This window comes from Danio aesculapii, chromosome 21 (genome assembly GCF_903798145.1).
Source record: "Danio aesculapii chromosome 21, fDanAes4.1, whole genome shotgun sequence".
In the NCBI taxonomy this organism is placed as follows: domain Eukaryota; kingdom Metazoa; phylum Chordata; class Actinopteri; order Cypriniformes; family Danionidae; genus Danio; species Danio aesculapii.
In genome coordinates, this window is record NC_079455.1 from 3,496,644 (window position 1) to 3,518,651 (window position 22,008).

The 22,008-nt window shown below is 37.4% G+C and overlaps 1 protein-coding gene across 1 annotated transcript in view; it reads left to right on the forward strand.

Annotated features, from left to right (window-relative positions):
* Nucleotides 1-22,008, forward strand: part of stk10 (serine/threonine kinase 10) — a 106,870-nt gene that overhangs the window by 13,060 nt on the left and 71,802 nt on the right. The window contains exon 2 of the mRNA XM_056445826.1: nt 9,376-9,540. Within this exon, the coding sequence (XP_056301801.1) occupies nt 9,376-9,540 (165 nt within the window). The remainder of the gene's footprint in view (nt 1-9,375; nt 9,541-22,008) is intronic.

The following is a 22,008-nucleotide window of genomic DNA, read 5'->3' on the forward strand; positions in this document are numbered from 1 at the left end:
TTAGCCGATCAAGCTATTTTTAGCCAATATCGGCCGATCGTGATCGGCGGCCGATCAATCGGAGCATCACTAATATATATATCATAATTGTCTATATAAGCGTATTTCTAAGCGTCACTCTTCTTTTGACGTAGTTTCATTCAGTCAGAGTGAAATTGGCACTATTTGTCATAATTAACTCTGATAAATGAGTCCAAAGCTTAACGTTTGATTGAAGATAGTATTGTTTGAGACAAAAGGTTACTTAGGTAGTTGTGTAAGAGGATAAGCATAATATATGGCACCTTTAAACTGATTCGATTATATTTCTTTTGTTAGTTTAAAGGTTTAATAATCTTCTTAGTGCAATTAGTGATGACTACAGTGGGGCTTCACATCATAATAAATAAAATAAATTACTTAGTTACACGAATACTTACAAACTTTACAAATAAATAATAAATGTAATTAGTTATGTGTAGGGCTAGGGAGACACAGTGGCTCAGTGGTTAGGACGGTCCCCTCACAGCAAGAAGGTCGCTGATTCGAGTCCCAGTTGGGTCAGTTGGCATTTCTCTGCAGAGTTTGCATGTTCTCCCCATGTTGGCGTGGGTTTTCTCCGGGTGCTCCAGTTTACCGAACAGTCCAAACACATGCGCTATAGGGAAAGTGGATGAACTAAATGGTCGTAGTGTATGATTGTGTGGGTGTATGGGTGTTTCCCAGTACTGGGTTGCGGCCGGAAGGGCATCTGCTGCGTAAAACATATGCTGAATAGTTGGCGGTTCATTTCGCTGTGGCGGCCCCTGCTAGATAAGAAACCAAGCCGAAGGAGAATGAATGAATGAATATTTGTTAATTGTGAAGGCCTCAATTGTTTTCTTCTACATTTTTTAAATTAATAACCAAGCAGTCAATATCAACTATATTTCTTGACTTAAAATTAAAGGGGCAGTTCACCCAAAAATGTCATCATTTACTCACCATTCACTTGTTTGAAACCTGTTTGAGTTTCTTTCTTCTGTTGAACACTAAAGCCGAAATAAAATAAAAAAATGCTGGTTGCTGGCACCCATCAACTCCCATAGTAGGAAAAAAAGTACTATAAAAGTTGATGGGTACTAGCAACATTTTTCTTTTGTGTTTAACAGAGGAAAGAAACTCCTAAAGGTTTAAAACCACATGAGGGAGAAACAATTATGAGGTAATTTTTTAATTTGGGTGAGCTATCCTTTTACAAGGTATCCGTGGGGTCTTAAAAAGTATTTAAAGTTGATTAAATCAGTTTGAGAAAATTAAAGCCTTTAAAAGGTATTAAAAGTCTTAATCACGAGGTCTTTATTTTTGTTCAAGCGTTGTCCAAAGATTTTGACTCCAAAAAAGCATACATTTATTTAATTTCCTCCTAATATTAACAACGGCGTGCTCAATCCATGCGATTGGTTTGGGCTGGGGAGCGTCCGGCCAAGCTCCTCCGTCCAGGTGATGTCACGTAATTTGCGACAAACACAGTAAGGTGATGTGACGCTCTCCACATGTAGCGAAACACACGGCAAAATGGGAATATGTAAGTTTGCACACTCCTGGTTGGAGAAAGACGAGTTTAAATGATGGCTGACGCCTGTCGTTGAAAACAACCGTGTAATTTATTGTTTCAAGCTTTGTTACTTCTGAGCTTATCTGAGTTCTGTTGAACGGTTGTGCTCCATTGATTTATTTAACAACGACTGTTTATTAACAACTGCTTATTAAGTTAATGGTTTCAACTGATTTGAACTTTGTGGCGATGAGATCTCAAAATATTCTGAGAAGGTCTTTTAATAGTCTTAAAAAGGTATTGAAATTACCTTTAGGATTCCTGCATATACCCTGTTTCAATGTATGTCCATGTAATATTGGAATTTACACCTGTTTCATTCAGAATCATATCTGTGGTGAACACTTCGGTTAGGTTGTTGTGGTTTTTGCATTTGTTCTGTGATGAAACAACATGAAAGTAAATTATCCATACATTAAGATCACATTTTAGAGCAAATTCTTGCTGCATTCCTGCAATGTCATTCTGTTTATTTATTATAAACTGTAAAAACATCTAACATGACTTCAGATGTTGGGGTTAGTTATGCATCTACCTCAACATATTGGTTTGCTCGCCATTTTAATTTAGACCACTGGTACTTCTTTTTGTTATGAATTTTGCTAATGCAAAAGTGATCAACAAAGCCACACATTGACCTGTTGTCATGCGTTTCCAAAGTAATGCATCATTTTAAAGAATAGCTTAGATGGCGGACTTTGACTTATTTTACAATTATAGTACTTTTAAAACAATGAGATGACCAGTGTTGGGGATAATGCATTACAAGTAACGAACGCGAGTTACATAGTAAAATAAATTTTCTAAATAACACATGAAGTAATGCATTTCTTAAATTAAGTAATAATATTTGAGTTACTTGACTCGAGTTGCTTTTTAGATTAATTAATTCGCTTTTAAAAAAGTAATTCAGAAGTTATTTAATGCATTACTTTCCATAAAAGTTCGCAAAAATCCGGTAGCCCGACATCTCAGGGCTATTGTGTTTTTTTTTTAATGTTTTTTTTTTACATTTTTTTTATTGTAGAAAAACATTTGAAATTTAGCATGAAAATACACTTTTTTACATTTTAACTCTTCCCCCCCTCCCTCCCCAAAGCATCCAGATTCAGTTGAACAGGTAAATGTATTATACATGGGCTAAGGCAAAGAAAAACATAGTGTATTCCACATAAAAAAATACACATATACACATATCAATCAATTAACTAATAGCATGAGAGGTATTTGCTTGTGCCATTGTATAGTTATGATCCAAAAATTGTATAAACAGATCCCAAATTTTATGGTACTCTTTTAATTTGCCCTTTATACTGTAGGTGATTCTTTCCAGTGCAATGTAATGTGTCAAATCTTTCAGCCAATGATCAATCGATAGACTTTCTATGTTCTTCCAATAGAGTGCTATCAAACGCATTGCAATAACAAGACACATATCAATCGTTTTAGTTTTATAACCTGTAATGACAAACTTGCTGGGAATAAACCCAACGCACATATTTCAGGTGTAACTGGAATTGGTTTTAAAATAATTGAGGAGATTAATGTTACTACGTTTTGCCAGAAAATCTTAATCACTTCACGTTCCCAGATACAATGAAAGAATGTTCCTTTATGTTTTTGGCATTTGAAACCTATATCTGGCATGTTTGGGTTAATTTTGTTTAGTTTTTCAGGTGTGATATAGGTGCGCATTGCCCAGTTATATTGGATCATTTTAAATGTAGGGTTAATTGACAAGTTCTGGGCTTTAACACATATTTGGCTCCATTCTAAATCTGTCAGGTCATATTGTGAATCTGTACACCAAGAATCTTTCTTAGATTCTAACGTTTCTTTAGAGCCATTGACTAATTTGCTATAAAACAAGGAAATATAATTTGTGATAGGATTCTGATAAAACATAATTTTTTCTAAATCAGTTTGTGGAGGTCTAGCTAGTGAGTAGTTTTGCTTGGGCTATTGTTTTTTAATCGGACTACTAAAATCTATCTACACGGTGCCTGGTGGGCTATTTACTCCCTTCACTTGTTTCAAACCTGTTTGAGTTTTTATTCTTCCTGTTAAACACAGAAAACTATTTAGAAGAAAATGTTTAAAAGGGAAAGAAACACAAACAGTGAAGGGTGAAAAAATAATGACACAATTTTCCAGTTTGGGTGAAATGTGTATTTTCTGTCTTCTCTACATCAGAGCTGAAATCATTCAGATTTTATATATATATATATATATATATATATATATATATATATATATATATATATATATATATATATATACGTTTTTTTCATCTTTTTGTAGAGGACAGTAGAGAGTATTTGACAGGAAAGTGTGGGGAGCAGAAAGAGGGGAAGGATTGACATATGGACCTCGAGGCGGGAATCAAACTCAGGTCGCCGTGAGCACCGGATTGCCATGTGTTGACGCACTAACCACTACACCATTGCCGTCTACACTTAATGTCTTTTTTTTGGGGTTATTTAATAAATTATGAAATAAAAACTTTAAAACATTAAATGAAAAAAATTAGGTTGTTTAAAAATAAATGTATAGCCTATAACAAATGTCATTATATCTTTTTTAGTAAAAGTATGTTTTTGTTTTTATTTAATAAATAATTTCTTTTCTAATTGGGCTGCTTAAATTTATGTTCGGGCTATCAAATACTAAAGAATGTCTGCCCAAAAAGCTACCAGGAATTTAGAAATGTTGCTAACCCAGCAGGTGAAGACTACTAAACCATGACTACTAAAAATAAGTGTAAGCTTTACCTGTTATAATCTGGCTTTTGGAACTTTCTGGAATAATTAAATGAAAAAAATAATCAAATAAAAAGCTTAATTTTGTCATCAAACTCAAGCTGTTCTATAAGGTGTGGTATTAACAGATGTAAACAGAGGCGTTTCTTTTTTAATAGACGTGTTAAAGCTGCCGTTACGTGACATTGCAGGGTTGAAAAGTGCACTGTTCTGCTGTTATTGGTCAGGGTGTTGAGATGGCCTTGCGGGTTATTTAGCTCTGATGAAAAGCTTTGACTTGTGCTCCATCCCCTTGAGCAGGTGCCATAATCCTCTCAATGGATATGTAAGTGGATTTGGGGCTTTATTTATGGTTATGCTTCTTTGAGGAGATGAGCTCTTGAAAGTGTTTTTCAGCAGTGCAGCTGTGTAGATCTTGTACTGTCCAAACACAAAATTCTCCCCTCGGTTTTAAAACTTAAACTAGATAGCGAAACGTCAAGAATAAATTATGTCGGCTTGAGAAAGTTTGGTTAAAAATGGCAATAGTGGCTTGAATTGTAATGCTTTTGAGATTGATTTTAAAGGGTATTCGGGTATTCAGATTTATGGGTGAGTTGAGATTGGGGACGGGTTTAGTAGAATAGCGGTCTTTAAGGGTTGGTGAGTCAAGGTTAGGAGTAGGTTAGGTAGCATAGGCCACTTTAAGAGCGGGTTAAGATTGGAGGTGTGTTTATTTATACAGGTGGGTTAAAAAGTGGGTAAAGGTTATGGGTAGGACAGCTTTAATTGTATAGGTTGGTTTATGGGTGTGTTCAGAAAACATTGTATACATGGTTTGGAAAGGTTTACGTGTGCTCTAAGATCAAGTACATTGGAATGAGTTGGGTTAGTTTTGGTGGTATGGGAAGTTTATAGACTGGTTAAGGTTGGGCACAGGTTTGGTGGTACAGTATGGGTGGGTGGGTCAAAGAGTGGGTCATGGTTAGGGTAGGCACATATTTAGTGGTATGGGCAGGTTTAAGGACTGGTTAAGGTTAGGTGCAGGTTTGGTAGTATAGGCGACTTTAAGAATGGGTTAAAAAAGTGGGTTATAGTTTGGCTAGGACAGCTTTAGTTGTATTGGTGGGTTTATGTTTGTTCAGAATTTTTTTTGCATGGTATGGGTAGATTCAAGAGTGTTCTAATGACAGGGACAGGTATAGTGGAATGAGTTGGTTAATGTTGGAGATGTAGATGTTGGAGATGATAAGGTGTAGTCGTACTTGTGGGTTTAAGTGTGGGTTGAAGTTTGGAACAGGTTTAGTGGTATCGGTGGGCTAATGTTAAGGTATGGTAAAGTTGGTGTTATGGGTTTTAGGGACTACGACTAGGAAAAGGTTTAGTAGTTTAGGGATTGGTTAAGGTTGGGCACAGGTTTTCTTATATGGGTGCATCAAACAGTGGATTATGGTTAGGGTAGGCAGGTTTAGTGGTAAAGGCAGGTTTTAGGACTGGTTAGGGACAAGTTTGGTAGTATAAACCACTTCAAGAACGGGTTAAGCTGTAGTTGTGCTGGTGTGTTCAGAAAAGATTGTTTACATTGTATGGGTAGGTTTATGAGTGTTCCATGGTCAGGTATAGTGGAATGAGTGGGTTAATATCGGAGATAGGTTTAGGTGTAGTGGTACATGTGGGGTTTAAATGCAGGTTAAAGTTTGGACCAGGTTTAGTGGTATCGGTGGGTTAATGTTAAGGTATGGAAAAGTTGGTGTTATGGGTTTTAGGGACTGGTTAAGGCTAGCAAAAAAGTTTAGTAGTTTAGGGACTGGTTAAGGTTAAGCATAGGTTTAGTGGTATGGGCAGGTTCAAGCACTAGTTAAGGTTAGAGACAGGTTTGGTAGTATAGGCCACTTTAAGAATGGGTTGAGCTGATGTATGTGCGTGTTCAAAAAAGATTCCTTTCATTTGTATGGGTAGGTTTATGAGTGCTCCAAGGTCAGGGACGGGTATAGTGAAATGATTGGGTTGATGTCAAGGTCAGAGGGTATGGATAAGTTTGGTGTTATGGGAAATTTTAGGGACTGGTTAAGGCTAGGAAAAAGGTTTAGTGGTGTGGGCAGGTTTAAGGACTGGCTAGGTTTAGGGACAGGTTTGGTTTATTGTTAATTTTGTATGGGTGGGTTAAAATGTGGGTAAAGGTTATGGGTAGGACAGCATTAACTGTTTGGGTTGGTGTTCAGAAAAAATAGTTTAGAGGGTACATCTATGGGTAAGTTTATGAGTGAGTGGGTTAATGTTGAAGGTCCAGGTGTAGTCGTACATATGCGTTTAAGAGTGGGTTAACGTTTGGAACAGGTTTAGTGGTATTGGTGGGTTAATGTTAAGGTATAGAAAGGTTTAGTGTTATGGGAAGCTTTAGGGACTGGTTAAGGCTAGGAAAAAGGTGTAGTGGGATGAGTGGGTCAAAGTGTAAGCCCTGGTAGCCCCAGGTTTAGCGGTATGGGCAGGTTTAAGGACTGGTTAATGTTAGGGACGTGTTTATGTCACAGAAGTTATGGTCATGAAAGGAAGAACTGTTTTTGCAGAGGCCTTCTGATATGGATAAATCTGAGACCCGAATGGGTGCAGGTCCAAAATGTCGATAGAGGCAGATGCTGGTTGAGTTAGTGTTATTGACCTTGGATCATATAGAGCTGGATGATTGATTAACGGCCATTTTCATGCACATTTTGTCAGTTCTTCTAAATTTCCAGCACGTTTATAGAGCAGCATTTACTACACAGAGTCATAGATTTGCGGCAAATCACACCTTGAATATGAATATGAAAAATCAATTATATTTTCAATTTTCAACTGCAGTTTTACTATGTAAATTTAAAAATACTGATTTTACCACTTTATAAGTTGCAAAATGTTTGCGATTTCATCATTACACCATGGGATGTTTGTAGCAAAATTAAATGTGAATTTCAAAATGCATCTTGAGCCAAAAGGTCAAGCAAAAAAGCAGCAAAATATATTTTAATGCATTGACATTGACACATTATTAAAAATAAATGTTTATTATATCTAATAAAACATTCTAATAAACATTCTAATAACATTAATAATAACATAATAATAAATAACATAACATAATAATAAAATAATTCTAATAACATTCTAATAAATCTAATAAATCTTTTATTATATCTAATAAAACATTCTAACAAAACATTCTAATAACATTAATAACATAATAATAAATAACATAACATAATAACATAATAATACAATAATTCTAATAACATTAATAATAACATTAATAATAACATAAATAACATAACATAATAATAAAATAATTCTAATAGCATTCTAATAAATCTAATAAATCTTTTATTATATCTAATAAAACATTCTAATAAACATTCTAATAACATTAATAACATAATAATAAATAACATAACATAATAACATAATAATAAATAACATAACATAATAATAAAATAATTCTAATAACATTCTAATAAATGTAATACATCTTTTATTATAACTAATAAAACATTCAGTTAGTATTTAATTTACAATTTGAAAACTGTGGTTGGAAATGGCAAGTGTAATTCAGTTTTTTTTTTTTTCTCACCAAATTTTGCACATGTCTTGGAAAATGCTCATTTAAATACAGGATACATTACCAGTTTACATATTGCATTGTTGTTTTGCATATTACATTTCAAAATAAACTGCTGCTCGTATGCTACACAGATGAATTAACCAGACCAAAGGGACAAGGGTGCAATATAGATAACAGCTGGCTGTAACAAAGTGGTTCATTTTGACTTGATTTAAAGGTGCAGTATGTAAGTTTGACACCCAGCGGTTGAACTAGGTGTTGCACTCCTGGACCAAAACACACACAAGTGAAGGTTGCTAGATTGACGAAATCAAGAGGAGCGAGTCTATCGGGCTTAAAGTCTGATTTGAACCATGTTCTAAATAAAAGCGAAGGCACATGTTTTTCTTCTAACCAACACCTGAAATGTTTTAGAAGCTTCTATTTCCTGCAGCTGAACAACAGAAAACCTTGACAATGTTCACCCTTAGGTATACCACATGACATTTGTTGCCATATTACTGAAAGCAGCCGCAGATAGTTCGCTTCAGGTCTTTAAAATAAAAAAACCTTTGAAATTGAACTTTAGAACTGAGACTCAGTGCAGGCCAACACATATCAGTGATTCAGCGTCTACATTTAATAATGTGTAAAAGGTTTAATATGTATTAATTAGGTTATACACTTTACCATTTCATTGGAGTGCAGTAAGTGCACTATTCTGTGCTTCACTTAGCGTGTTGTTAGGACGCGGGATTACAATGTAACCTGCTAACCTAATCTTTACGCTCGTAATATTTATATTATTTGCTAATTAATAACCTCATGTAGAACTCTGAATCTGCGTCTCATTTTGCCGTCTGCTCCTGTCCACCGGAGGTCGCATTTTGGTCGCGGACGCATGCTTTCAGAGCCTTTCTGACTGAGTGAATGAATAAAATACGCTGTTTTCCACCAAGGCAACCCGGGGTGCTGAAATATAATTGGCTAAATTGGCATTGGGCGAGTTAAATGACCAAAACAAAGACAGATGTTCCGGCACGTAACGCACATTTTCAAAGCAGAATATCTGACTTCAGCATTGTTTTTCAGATAAACAAGAATGTTCACTGAGCATGTTTCTTAAATACCTGCAAACATATATTTGTCTTTTAGGATCAAGCAAGTTAGAAAGTCCAAGAGTTAAGTCAAAGCAGGGTGAATCGGCCTTCAGCTACTACACCCCTTGCTGCTGGATTCAGCTTTCAGAAATGATCAGATGTGCTCCAACATTAGGCTCATTCAAATCAAGTTTAGCTGTGCTTTTAATGAATGAGCTCTGTGCTACGTCCCACAGATGGCACTAGTATATCTTTCTTTTCTTTTTCATCATTTTTTTTATCATTTTTATTTCTTATACTTGTTTTTTATTCTTGTTTATATAAAGCACTTTGAATTATCACCGTGTATGAAATGTGCTATATAAATAAACTTGCCTTGCCTTTCAGGCCCAGAATAAAGAAACCGGAATACTAGCTGCAGCCAAAGTGATCGAAACCAAAAGTGAGGAGGAGCTGGAAGACTATATGGTGGAAATCGACATCTTGGCGTCCTGCAACCACCAGTACATCGTCAAACTGCTCGATGCCTTCTTCTTTGACAACAAACTGTCGGTAAGATGGTTCAGTGGACCAATCTGATCTTTCTTCAAAACGAAAAAAGTGTTATTGGCAGGCTGCGAATTATGCATTAATATAAGCTTTTTTTCAGAAATGTTAGTGTGATACATGCGTCAATGAATCGAATTTATGTATTTATTTAAATTATATCTAATTTATTAATATGGATTTAAGTTTTCAGTGTTTAGAGGGATATTTAGTGTATTCTGATCTACAAAACTAACTTCTGGTTCTACCAAAACTAATCTCTGAGTAGCGGTTTCAGAGATTACTGTCAGTCAAACTATACAATTGTACATTACTTTCAGGCTGTATGTAGGTACAAATCTGTTTTATCTCTTATAAACACTTCCGATGTCTTAGCGGTGCTCTACATCTGCTGGTTTAAGGTGTTGAATTGTTATTTTCCTGCATAGACTGATTGGTGCGATTTAGGCTTGTGCCGGTATTCGGTAATGCGATAAATCACGGTAATGAATATGCACGATATTGTTATCGCGGGCACTTCAAAATACCGTGAAAAATAATAGATCCGAATTTATATTCTTAGAACGCGCCTTAGCTTATTTTCCATCAACCGCTTGAAGAAACACTGCGTATATGCTGCGCAGAACTGATGCGCACTCTGATGTAAACAATCCCCGCATGTAGAAGCACTGTGTGCACGCAGTGCGCGCCGCTGCTGCCACCGCTCTCTAATCCTCACACGAAGAAGAAGCATGGCGGAAAGAGGAACGCTGCTGACAATTTATCCCCCTTCAAAAAAAAAGTCAGAGGTTTGGAAATATTTTGGGTTCCAAAAAAATGCAGAGGGATTGCTGATCGAAGACGGTTTCCCTTTGCACATTCACTTTGATATAATTGCTCAAGTTTACTTCTATATTGTGTATTGTTTTATTTATATTTATTTGTATTTAAATGTTTGAAGTACTTTTAGTTAATTAAAAAGTTATTAAAGTTACTAAGTTGACGGAACTGAAGTTTTTTTTTTGTTTTTTTACCTGTTTCTCTAGTAAAATTACAATATCGTGATAATACCGTATACCGTGATAAAAGCTCAATCAATTAATCGCAGCATGAAAATGTGATACCGGCACATGCCTAGTGCGATTATGCCGTCACAATGGTATGAACTGTTATAGGGGTGGTCAAATGTTTATTTATATTATTTTACTTGGTAACATTATTATTTAAAATACAGATCAGAGCCAACTATTTCTTACTTTTAAAGGGCTGACCCCCTATTCATCTTGTTTTGACGTCCTTCAGGGAAGATCAAGCATTAATTTTGGATCGCATGTATAGTTGTCTATCAAGTCGGCTCTGTAAGGAGCAGCTGCAGCAGCGTTTACTATACAGAACCATTGTTCTCTGAAAAGCTTCGCAAAACATCACATGTGAAAATAAACACATAAACATTTTGACTCAACGCCTTCAACGCCATTTTTGCAAAGAATGTGAAATAAAAATAAGGGCCTCACTTTATATTAAGTAGCCTTAACTAATATGTACTTACAATGTACTTATTGTGTAAATACATGTTTTACGTTGTACTTCTGATTGATTAAATACATGCATGTAATTACATCTGTAATTAATCTCTGTAATTACATCTTTAAATACACTGTACACTTTAACCCACCCTTAAACCTACCCATACCACCAAACCTGTCCCAAACCCTACCAGTACCCCACCTTAAGAGCGCCAGAAGTGTTCTGCAGTACATTATCAACACAGTAAGTACATTGTATTTATATTTTAATGCAAGTGCATAGTAGTTAAGGCCACTTAATGTAAAGTGGAACCAAAAAGATATACAAAGCAATTACTCAATGAGTGCAAATCATGACCTTTTGAGTTGTCAGTTGGGTTATAAACAAAAATAGTCACTTTCATTAATACCTAAAAGTTGCTTGAATGTTATCGAGTGTTATTGACATATGGATTAAAACAGCAATTCATTAAATGGCTATTTTAGTTATGGGACCTATATGTTAAAAACTGAGTGAGTATAGCTGAAAACAGAATAAAAGTTTATAAGTGAACGCAGTGGACTATTGTTACTCTATAGAACGCATGCTGTCAAGGAAACTGCCTGTAAAAGAAGGTTTCATTAGAAGTTGAAAGCATTGCTGGAATTCTTCAGGGTGAAGGTACATTTGCATGTCTGGAGTAGGGTTTGAGTCAGGGTTGTTTAATTTAAACGCATATTATTCCTAACAAACTAATTTGGGAAGACAAATTTGGTCAATTCTAAAAGACTCCTGTAATCCCAGGCTAAAATTTGTGGTTCACCGACAGCTGCTTAAGGGTCATTGTGATCAGATTTTTCCATCTAATGAAATTCGCTCTATATATTAGCTCTGGATAACATCAGTAAGATTAGAACCTTCATATCAAATCAACTGCTTGTCCAGACTGTTGTACTGCCCGGGCTGGACCATTACGATGCTTTCTTGGCTGGCCACCATTCAGTTCAAATCAAGCTAAATTTGTATAGCGCTTTTTATACAATAAGTATATACAATAAGAGTGTGTCCTACAGGTGGTTTGTAAAGCCCACTCGTTATGTGATGCATTGTGTGTATGCTTTACTAAAAAAAATAGGTCTTTAATTTGGTTTTGAACTGAGAGAGTGTTTCTGAGCCTCTGACATTATCAGGAAGGCTATTCCAGACTTTAGGAGCCATATATGAGAAGGCTCGACCTCCTTTAGTGGACTTTGGGTACTACTGTGAAGCCTGATCCAGAATACAGCAGCATGAGTGGCCTGTAACAAGCCAAAAAGAGTGAATGTCACACTGTTGTTGCAAGAACTTTCACTTTTAGGGCTTGTTTATACCCGGTCACGTTAGGGGTGGGCGGTACACCGGTGTCATAGTCATCACCGGTGTGACATTGCGCCACGACATGGATTTTCTGATACCGTCAATACCGTAATAAATCAATTATGCGCCTTGAACGGCTGCATTTACATCAATAATAGCTAATTCTAAATAATAAGGCATTCAATTTTTTTCAAACGTTCAGTTGTGGTCTGAATACATGTCCTTATACTACAGGGCTCGAAATTGCAACCATTTTGGTCGCATGAGCGCCCGAAATGTAATCTATGCGCCCTCATAATATATTTGGGAGCATTTGTGTGTCTGAATATAATGGTTGTAGTGCAATCTGATTTGATTTTCTCTAAAAAACTTGCTGAATCGCTCTACCCTGCTGCTGTGGTTCATATTAGCTGTCAGTCACTCAACGCTTCCCGCTGTCAGATAACAGGGAGCTTTTGTTACTGCAGGAAATGCAAACGGCTGAAGAGTGAAAAGTGCACAGGTTTGCAAACCTCACCTAAAGTTATAATAATAATAATGGTGCAGATGACAGCGATCATGACATGAGGTAAATGTTGATCTGCCAGCTGAGATCAATCGAGTGTTTTCGGAGAAGGTGCCCGAATCTCGATGCGTTGCATTCACCGCGTGTTCAGCGCAAATGTCCGCTAAATATAAAATCTAACACTGTACACATCATCGCCAAAGAATCTCACCTTTACTAAGTTTACACTGAAACTACAGCTCATAACAAAGAGCGGAATTGCGCCGGTGGTCATCGCGAGAATCCTGCACTGTCTGCTCATAAATTGGTGCGGCTGACTCGCCTGCTTTATTCCACCAACACAGAGAAATGAAGATCAGCTCATAACGAGACTGAGCATTTACAATGACCCAAACCAAAACTTTTAAAGAGTGATAGAAGTGAGACTTTCTTTTGTCCGTTCTTCCTTGAGATGTATATTATTTTGCTATTTAAAGTAATACCATGATATTATACCGTCACCGTTCAAAAGATGAAAAATACCGTGATATTAATTTTAGGTCATATCGCCCACCCCTAGGTCACGTCATGTTTTTACTTGTTCATCCTACAGTTATGCGATGCAATGTGTGTATGCTTTACTAAAGATAGGTCTTTAATTTTGTTTTGAACTGAGAGAGTGTTTCTGAGCCTCTGACATTATCAGGAAGGCTATTCCAGATTTTAGGAGCCATATATGAGAAGGCTCGACCTCTTTTAGTGGACTTTGGGTACTACTGTGAAGCCTGATCCAGAATACAGCAGCATGAGTGACCTGTAACCAGCCAAAAAGAGTGAATGTCACACTGTTGTTGCAAGAACTTTCACTTTTAGGGCTTGTTTACACCCGGTCACGTCATGTTTTTACTTATTCATCCTACAGTTATGTGATGAATGTGTGTATGCTTTACTAAAAAGATAGGTCTTTAATTTTGTTTTGAACTGAGAGAGTGTTTCTGAGCCTCTGACATTATCAGGAAGGCTATTCCAGATTTTAGGAGCCATATATGAGAAGGCTCGACCTCCTTTAGTGGACTTTACAGGCAGTTACCGCATTCTCTTTGATAGCAATAGCTGCCCACTGCTCCGGGAGCGTGCTCACTGTGTGTTTATGTGTGTGTTCTTTCACTCCTCAGTCAAAATGTGTGCACTTGAATGGGTTAAAAGCTTGCTCTCAAAAGCATGAGTTCACCAGATGGCATGAAAAGCTCTGTTCGAAAAGAGAAAATTAAGAGCCCTTTATGTTTGCCGTTTCCTATACTAAAGCTAGAAGTATGTTTGTTAATCACCAACTGTCTAAGCCATCACAGACAAACATGTTTGGGTGTGGGCAAGGCGTCTGGTCATAAAATCAGAAAAACATTGAGATGGGAATGGTTTGGGGGGTTTTGTGAAAGGATATGGCTGCACACTTGTCGTCAAACATGACAAGCACTTGTTCTTGTTCACTCGAGTGTGCCAAAAATTCATAGACAGATGCTGAACAGAAAGCACCAGACCGTCCACAGACCTCAAACATGTTTTTAATCATCAAACATGCCATTTCAGAGTTCATATTTGGAGATGAGGCGGATGTCTGAAAGGACTGGTCCCCGCTGGAGAGACCGATGTTGAGATGGAATGTAAAATATACAGTCCACTGCTTACTATTAATAGTGTGTGAAATAACATGTTGTTGCATATGTGCATCAAGTGTTCAGAGTGAATTTCACACTGTGAGAAATAAAGAGGAAGTGGTCGCATTTTCGCATCAACACAAAAAATTCCCACCGATGTAAATCGAAAATGAATTATGAATTGACTTCATAGCAGTAATATTTTAAGTAGGGCTCATAAGTGGACTGGTATGCAGTGTGTATGGTTTAGTCACTCCTGTATTTGTTGACTTGCCAATCAAAGCATCAACATCACTGTCTGTGAGCAGCAAACCATGCGCAATCTGAACATTATTATTGTATACATTTCAGATGTGATGATGGCAGTCATAGGGCTGGGTGATACAGCAAAAGAAATTTCATATCATTCAGTATCGATAATTGTTGAATATTTTTCTACAATTCATTTAGGAATATTGGGATTTTTTTTTTTGTTATTTAACCACTTTATTTTAATTTACCAACATTACTTAAATAGATTTAATAGTCAAAAACAAAAAAAAATATTTATAAATTAAATTAAAATTAAAAATAACTAAATTAAATTAAAAATAATAAATTGAACCAAAATATCCCGTCTCTTTTGTCTTAATAAAATAAACAAAAGCACTCATTTTCGCGTGTCTTGTTATTCTGAGGTGGCGATGACGAAACTCAACCAGAGTTCGTTCACATTGCGTCTAAAAGCATATAAAATTGAGAGCAAGTGGTTGAGAATGTTTTCAACTAGGTGCGCTTGGAAAATGAGAACATGTCACGTGCGCGCCACTTCCTATTTGCGCGCTCAAGCCGTGCGCCTCGATTGAAAATTGCTGTAAGTTTATTGGCATTCTGTGAAAGGTGCGTGCTCACCTCCACATTTTGATAAAACTACAGTGCTTCATACTGAAACAATTTTTTTTTATTGTTATTGACGTTATTCTCCTGTTGCACAAAGAAAACTACTTTATAAACTGTAGTCCTGGAAATTGAGAAAGAAAGAAGCCCTGTTTTCCAGGTTATTTAAAGGGATATTTCGCTAAATATAAACATTTGCTCACCATTTACTCACTTTTTGAAGAATAATAGTAACCTGGAGCCCATAGCTTTGCTTCATCCAACCATTCTTTACGTACATTTTGGAATTTCGCATAAAAAATGAGAAATACCTAGATGCGCATGTAATTTGAAGATGTGCATATAAAGTTATGCGCACAATTGAGTAGGATAAAAGTTTATCTGTTAAGAAAAACGTCCATAAAGTACAACGGAAACACATTTAGTTAATAAATTTTAGCATGCGCATTAAAAAAAGTCATGTGATTTTGTTTAAACAGATCATGTGATGACAAATATGCGTGATGACATGTCAAATGACAAACACATGCTGGACAAACCAGCGGAACGATCACAATGTAAAACGTTTTGTAAAAAAAATGTTTTGCTCATTGTAAAATCCACAGCCAAAGTCTGTCATCACAGTGGTTCAGTATGATTATTATTATATTATTATTACCTCCAGAACTGTCTTAAACATCTGTCTGCACTCTCATAGAGTGTTATAAGCCTCCAAAAGCCACCATGTGTTTATTTTCTTTCATCTGGGAAACAGTTGAAACCCATACACTCTTATTCACCCACCAAGGCCAATTTAGTTAAACCAATTCAGCTACAGCGCATGTGTTTGGACTGTGGGGGAAACCGGAGCACCCGGAGGAAACCCACGCTAATACGGGAGAACATGCTAACTCCACACAGAAATGCCAACTGGCCCAGCCATTTTTTTATGGTATTTAAAGGCGTTTCACACTTGAAATAATGAACTTGGTGTCATTCAGAAAACTAAATCCTGGGTTGTGTACTTTATCTGAAGTGAACTGTTCATCCTGGTTATTCCTAAAGTGCCATCTCACACTTTGCATTGCTAAACTCTCAGTTAACCTCCTGATTTCCATATTCGCTGTGGCTTTGACTGAACAAACAAACGCCGAGCAACCCATTAACATAAAGCCTTGCACATTTTCATACTACTGTATGTTTTACAGACTGTACTATCAAGTGTATCCTGAATGGACTTTTCTTTCATTCTATAAAGGTAGATGTAAAATTCCCTTTTCTCTTTTAACACCTCATGCTGAAACAATGCAGTATTTACAAAGCACTGCGTTTCCATATCAGTCTGAAGTATGTGAATATAAGGTACGTGATTGGCTTCCGGTTGCCAAGCATTTAGCTGTTAAAGCATCGCAATGTGTGTTTAATAGTGCAAAAGACGGTGGTAAGACATTCCTCAGAAGCCCAGGTGAACAAATACAAGATGAAAAGTGCTTCTAAACCACGCTTCTAGATCACAAATGTGAACTTTTTCTTTACCTGTGGCTGAAAGCAGGGTTTAGAAGGACGATAAACTGAGGTGCTATTGATCAACATGTGTCTGACCCCTTTATAAGGCACTTGAACTGTCTAATCGATCTATCAATCACAAAGAATTTGGTCGGCGCAATAGCCTAGTGGTTAGTGCGTCGACATATGGTGCAGTAACACGTTAGGGCGTCCCGAGTTCGAATCCCGGCTCGAGGACATTTCCCTACCCTACCCCCCTCTCTCTCTCTCCAACTTCGCTTCCTGTCTAAATACTGTCCTATCAAATAAAGGCAAAAAAAAAAAAAAATCACAAAGCATTTGGTCGGCGCAATAGCCTAGTGGTTAACGCGTCGACATATAGTGCAGTAGCACGTTAGGGTGTCCCGAGTTCGAATTCGGGCTTGAGGACATTTCCCTACCCTACCACCCCCCCCCTCCTCTCTCTTCAACTTCGCTTCCTGTCTGAATCACAAAGCATTTGGTCAGTGCAATAGCCTAGTGGTTAGCGCGTCGACATATGGTGCAGTAGCACGTTAGGGCGTCCCGAGTTCGAATCCCGGCTCGAGGACATTTCCCTACCCCCTCTCTCTCTCTCTCTCTCTCTCTCCCTCTCCAACTTCGCTTCCTGTATAAATACTGTCCTATCAAATAAAGGCAAAAAAAAAAATCACAAAGCATTTGGTCGGCGCAATAGCCTAGTGGTTAATGTGTCGACATATGGTGCAGTAGCACATTAGGGTGTCCCGAGTTCGAATCCGGGCTTGAGGACATTTCCCTACCCAAGACCCCCTCTCTCTCTCCAACTTTGCTTCCTGTCTAAATACTGTTCTATCAAATAAAGGCAAAAAAAAATCACAAAGCATTTGTTCGGCGCAATAGCCTAGTGGTTAACGCGTCGACATATGGTGCAGTAGCACGTTAGGGCGTCCCGAGTTCGAATCCTGGCTCGAAGACATTTCCCTACCCCCTCTCTCTCTCCAACTTTGCTTCCTGTCTAAATACTGTCCTATCAAATAAAGGCAAAAAGGCCAAAAATAAATCTTTAAAAAATAATAATAAAATAAAATCACAAAGCATTTGATTGGTGCCATTGCGTTATGTTAATCAAATCGAATTTATGAGTTGAACGCCACATCAAATTCACTATTATGCTCCAGGTTTCTGAGTTGCATGAGTGTCATTGAAAAACATGGTGGAATTTATTGATGCAGCTCTTGTGGGTTGTCGACTAGAAGTCTTGTAGAACTGCAAAATTATAACATAAATCATATTCAGACATCGTAAGACTTTTCATTCATTCATTTCATTCATTTTCCTTCGGCTTAGTCCCTTATTTATCAGGGGTCGCCACAGCGGAATGAACCGCAAACCATTCCAGCATGTGTTTTACACAGTTAATGCCCTTCCAGCTGCAACCCAGTACTGGTAAACACCCATACACACTCATTCACACACACTCATACACTACTGTCAAGTTTATTCAATTCCCCTATAGCGCGCATGTCTTTGGACTGTGTGGGAAATCGAAGCACCCGGAGGAAACCAACGTCAACACAGGGAGAACATGCAAACTTCATTTCACTTACTCTATTTGGACAACCAGATTTTTCTGTTATTTACGCTGCAGCTGCTTTAATAATGCTTATAGTTAGCTGATACTGACCACAGAATTAGCTTTAGGGCAGTTTTTGCTCTGTGAGTAAAGTTACAAACAGCAGTATTGCTTATAAATCTGCCAACACCCAATGCATGAGTTCTACTCTTCATCAAGGTTGTAATTACGAAACATGCCCGATACTCCAAATCAAATGACTCGCACTCGAGGGCAACCAAACCTGATTGGGACATTCCTAGTAAACCCAGCAGGCGTGTAAGGATCTCTGACCTCATCAGTCAGGGGTCAAACGTGCTGTTTCTCTGCCTGGACTCACGTGTGTGTGTGTGTGTATGACAGAGTCTTAATCACCGTGCGTCAGCTAAGGGATTTTCTGAACTCTGGTAAACTGTCACTTCTAAGAGCCAATTAAATGGCCGGATAAAGACAGTCAGCTCAAGACCGGTGTCTCTCCTGCGTCTGTTCTCTCCGCCAACTTAATCTTCTCTTATCCTGTTTTATCACCATTACACACTCTCTCGGCAAAAGTACAATGTGCTTCAACAATCAGATCAACTTCTGTTATGTCTACAGCATTTCGGCGAAGGCTAACAATAGGATGGTTTCGTTTTCTTACTAATGTTATGTGAACACATTACGCACTATCAATAAAAGAAATGGTCTGTGTAACTCAGGGTTTACTTCACTGGAAGCTTGCGGCCACAGTTTCAGAATCAATGATTTCTGACGTTTTCAATTAGAGCACTCCAGTTGATTTATTTATCTACTTGGAGAAAGCTGTGTTTGTTTAAGCTTTACCGTACGTTCACACCGAAAGTGGAGAGAGCGCCAAAGTAGTCGGAAGTCATTCGACGATAAGCCGCGAGTAGCAGCACGGCGCGTCTTCGCCGGTGTGAGCGTCGAGGACAGTTGAAATCAAGTCAACTTTATGGTAATGAGCTATGACGCGGTTTGGCGGCAAGCAATCAGAATGGAGAAGTCCACCTTTTGAGAGGAGTTCAGAAAACACAGACCTGTGAACTTCGGTTTCGACCACAGTTGTTCCCAAGGGTTTGATTATTGTGGTCGCCGGATTTTCAATTATTTACGATGTTTTCTTACAGGAACATGCATTAAATAAGTTACTGGCGAGTTACTGATGTGCATTAATGCTATGTATATTTATCTTTAAAAGAGCGGGAATCTAACGCGACAGTACAGAACAGCATTGCTGCTTCAGGATATGTCAGACAGATGGACACATTGGATAATTAAGTGGAGCAAAGCCACACCACACGCAACTTCATCTTCCATTGTTAAATGAATTTGATAAGAAATGCGCAACATTTTCACGCTAGAAAGCACGTTTTGTGCAGGTATGGAACTGATATGCTGCAGCGGCCTTTTTAAATACGAGATCAATGTAGCGAATTTTGGCGCTCTCGCCGCCGGAGCTGAAGGCTGACAGCGTTGACGCCAGGTCGGCCAGAGTGACCCTTGACGCTCTCGCCGATTTCGGTGCAAACGCACAGTTACTAATGGATTTAAATCAGCTTCACAGAAATAAACAGACAATAACATGCAATGATTCTATTGTGAAAATCAATTTGAACTCTTTTAAAGAAGACCGTTATCATTATTCAATTAATTTCGATGTTGATTTTATTAAATAACTGTTCGTTTTGCATGTTAACTACAGTAAATGATGAAATTAATTAAATTACATATGAGCAGCTCTTGACCAAGGGTCGTTTAAATCATTTCGTAAGCAGTGTTGGACAGCAGCGTTGCTACAAGTAGTGACGCTACTAGCTTAACTACATTTTTCAGTAGCACAGCGGTAGCCTTGCTACTTTCTAATTCGAATAGCTTTTCAGTAGCGACGCTATTGTTTTAAGTAGCGCAGTAGCATCCACACAAGCTACATTTACCGATCGCAAATCATTAGGTGATGCCACCTCCATTCATGGAGCTGTGAAGCTGGTGTCTGACCGATGAAAGTAAATGATGAATCCAAAGAATCTTGATGAACGCTTGGATTCCAGATGACTTTATTAATCAGTGATTTGAGTCATTGCAGAGATGTATGGATGCAGTCCTCCAAGCTCATGATGGAGTCAGACACAATATTCATTCTGTTTCCACTGCAGCATGACCACATATTCTATACTGGACATTATTTCTGTTCAGTGACAAGACTTTTGTCTAAGAAAAGTCAGACCTTACTGTCCTAATTAAATAATTAAAAATCAAGGCATGATCATATTTTATTTTGGTAAAATAAGCGTAATCTAGAGGCATTTGCCTTTTATATGAGCCACTTCTGATACCAAATGATCAACTAGAAGTCAAGTTATTATGGTATACAACATGCTAATTCATGCTAGCAACATGCTAGTAACATGCTAATTCATGCTAGAAACATGCTAGTAACATGCTAATTCATGCTAGCAACATGCTAGTAACATGCTAATTCATGCTAGAATCATGCTAATAGCATGCTAATTCTTGCTGGAATCATGCTAGTAACATGCTAATTCTTGCTAGAATCGTGCTAGTAACATGCTAATTCATGCTAGAAACATGCTAGTAACATGCTAATTCATGCTAGAAACATGCTAGTAACATGCTAATTCATGCTAGAATCATGCTAATAACATGGTAATTCATGCTAGAAATATGCTAGTAACATGCTAATTCATGCTAGAATCATGCTAATAACATGCTAATTCATGCTAGAAATATGCTAGTAACATGCTAATTCTTGCTAGAATCATGCTAGTAACATGCTAATTCATGCTAGAAACATGCTAGTCACATGCTAATTTATGCTAGAATCATGTTAGTAACAAGGTAATTCATGCAAGAATCATGCTAATAACATGCTAATTCATGCTAGAAATATGCTAGTAACATGCTAATTCTTGCTAGAATCATGCTAGTAACATGCTAATTCATGCTAGAAACATGCTAGTAACATGCTAATTCATGCTAGAAACATGCTAGTAACATGCTAATTCATGCTAGAACCATGCTAGTAACATGCTAATTCATGCTAGAAACATTCTAGTAACATGCTAATTCATGCTAGAAACATGCTAGTAACATGCTAATTCATGCTAGAATCATGCTAATAACATGCTAATTCATGCTAGAAATATGCTAGTAACATGCTAATTCTTGCTAGAATCATGCTAGTAACATGCTAATTCATGCTAGAAACATGCTAGTAACATGCTAATTCAAGCTAGAAACATGCTAGTAACATGCTAATTCATGCTAGAATCATGCTAGTAACATGCTAATTCATGCTAGTAACATGCTAATTCAAGCTAGAAACATGCTAGTAACATGCTAATTCATGCTAGAATCATGCTAGTAACATGCTAATTCATGCTAGAACCATGCTAGTAACATGCTAATTCATGCTAGAACCATGCTAGTAACATGCTAATTCATGCTAGAACCATGCTAGTAACATGCTAATTCATGCTAGAAACATGCTAGTAACATGCTAA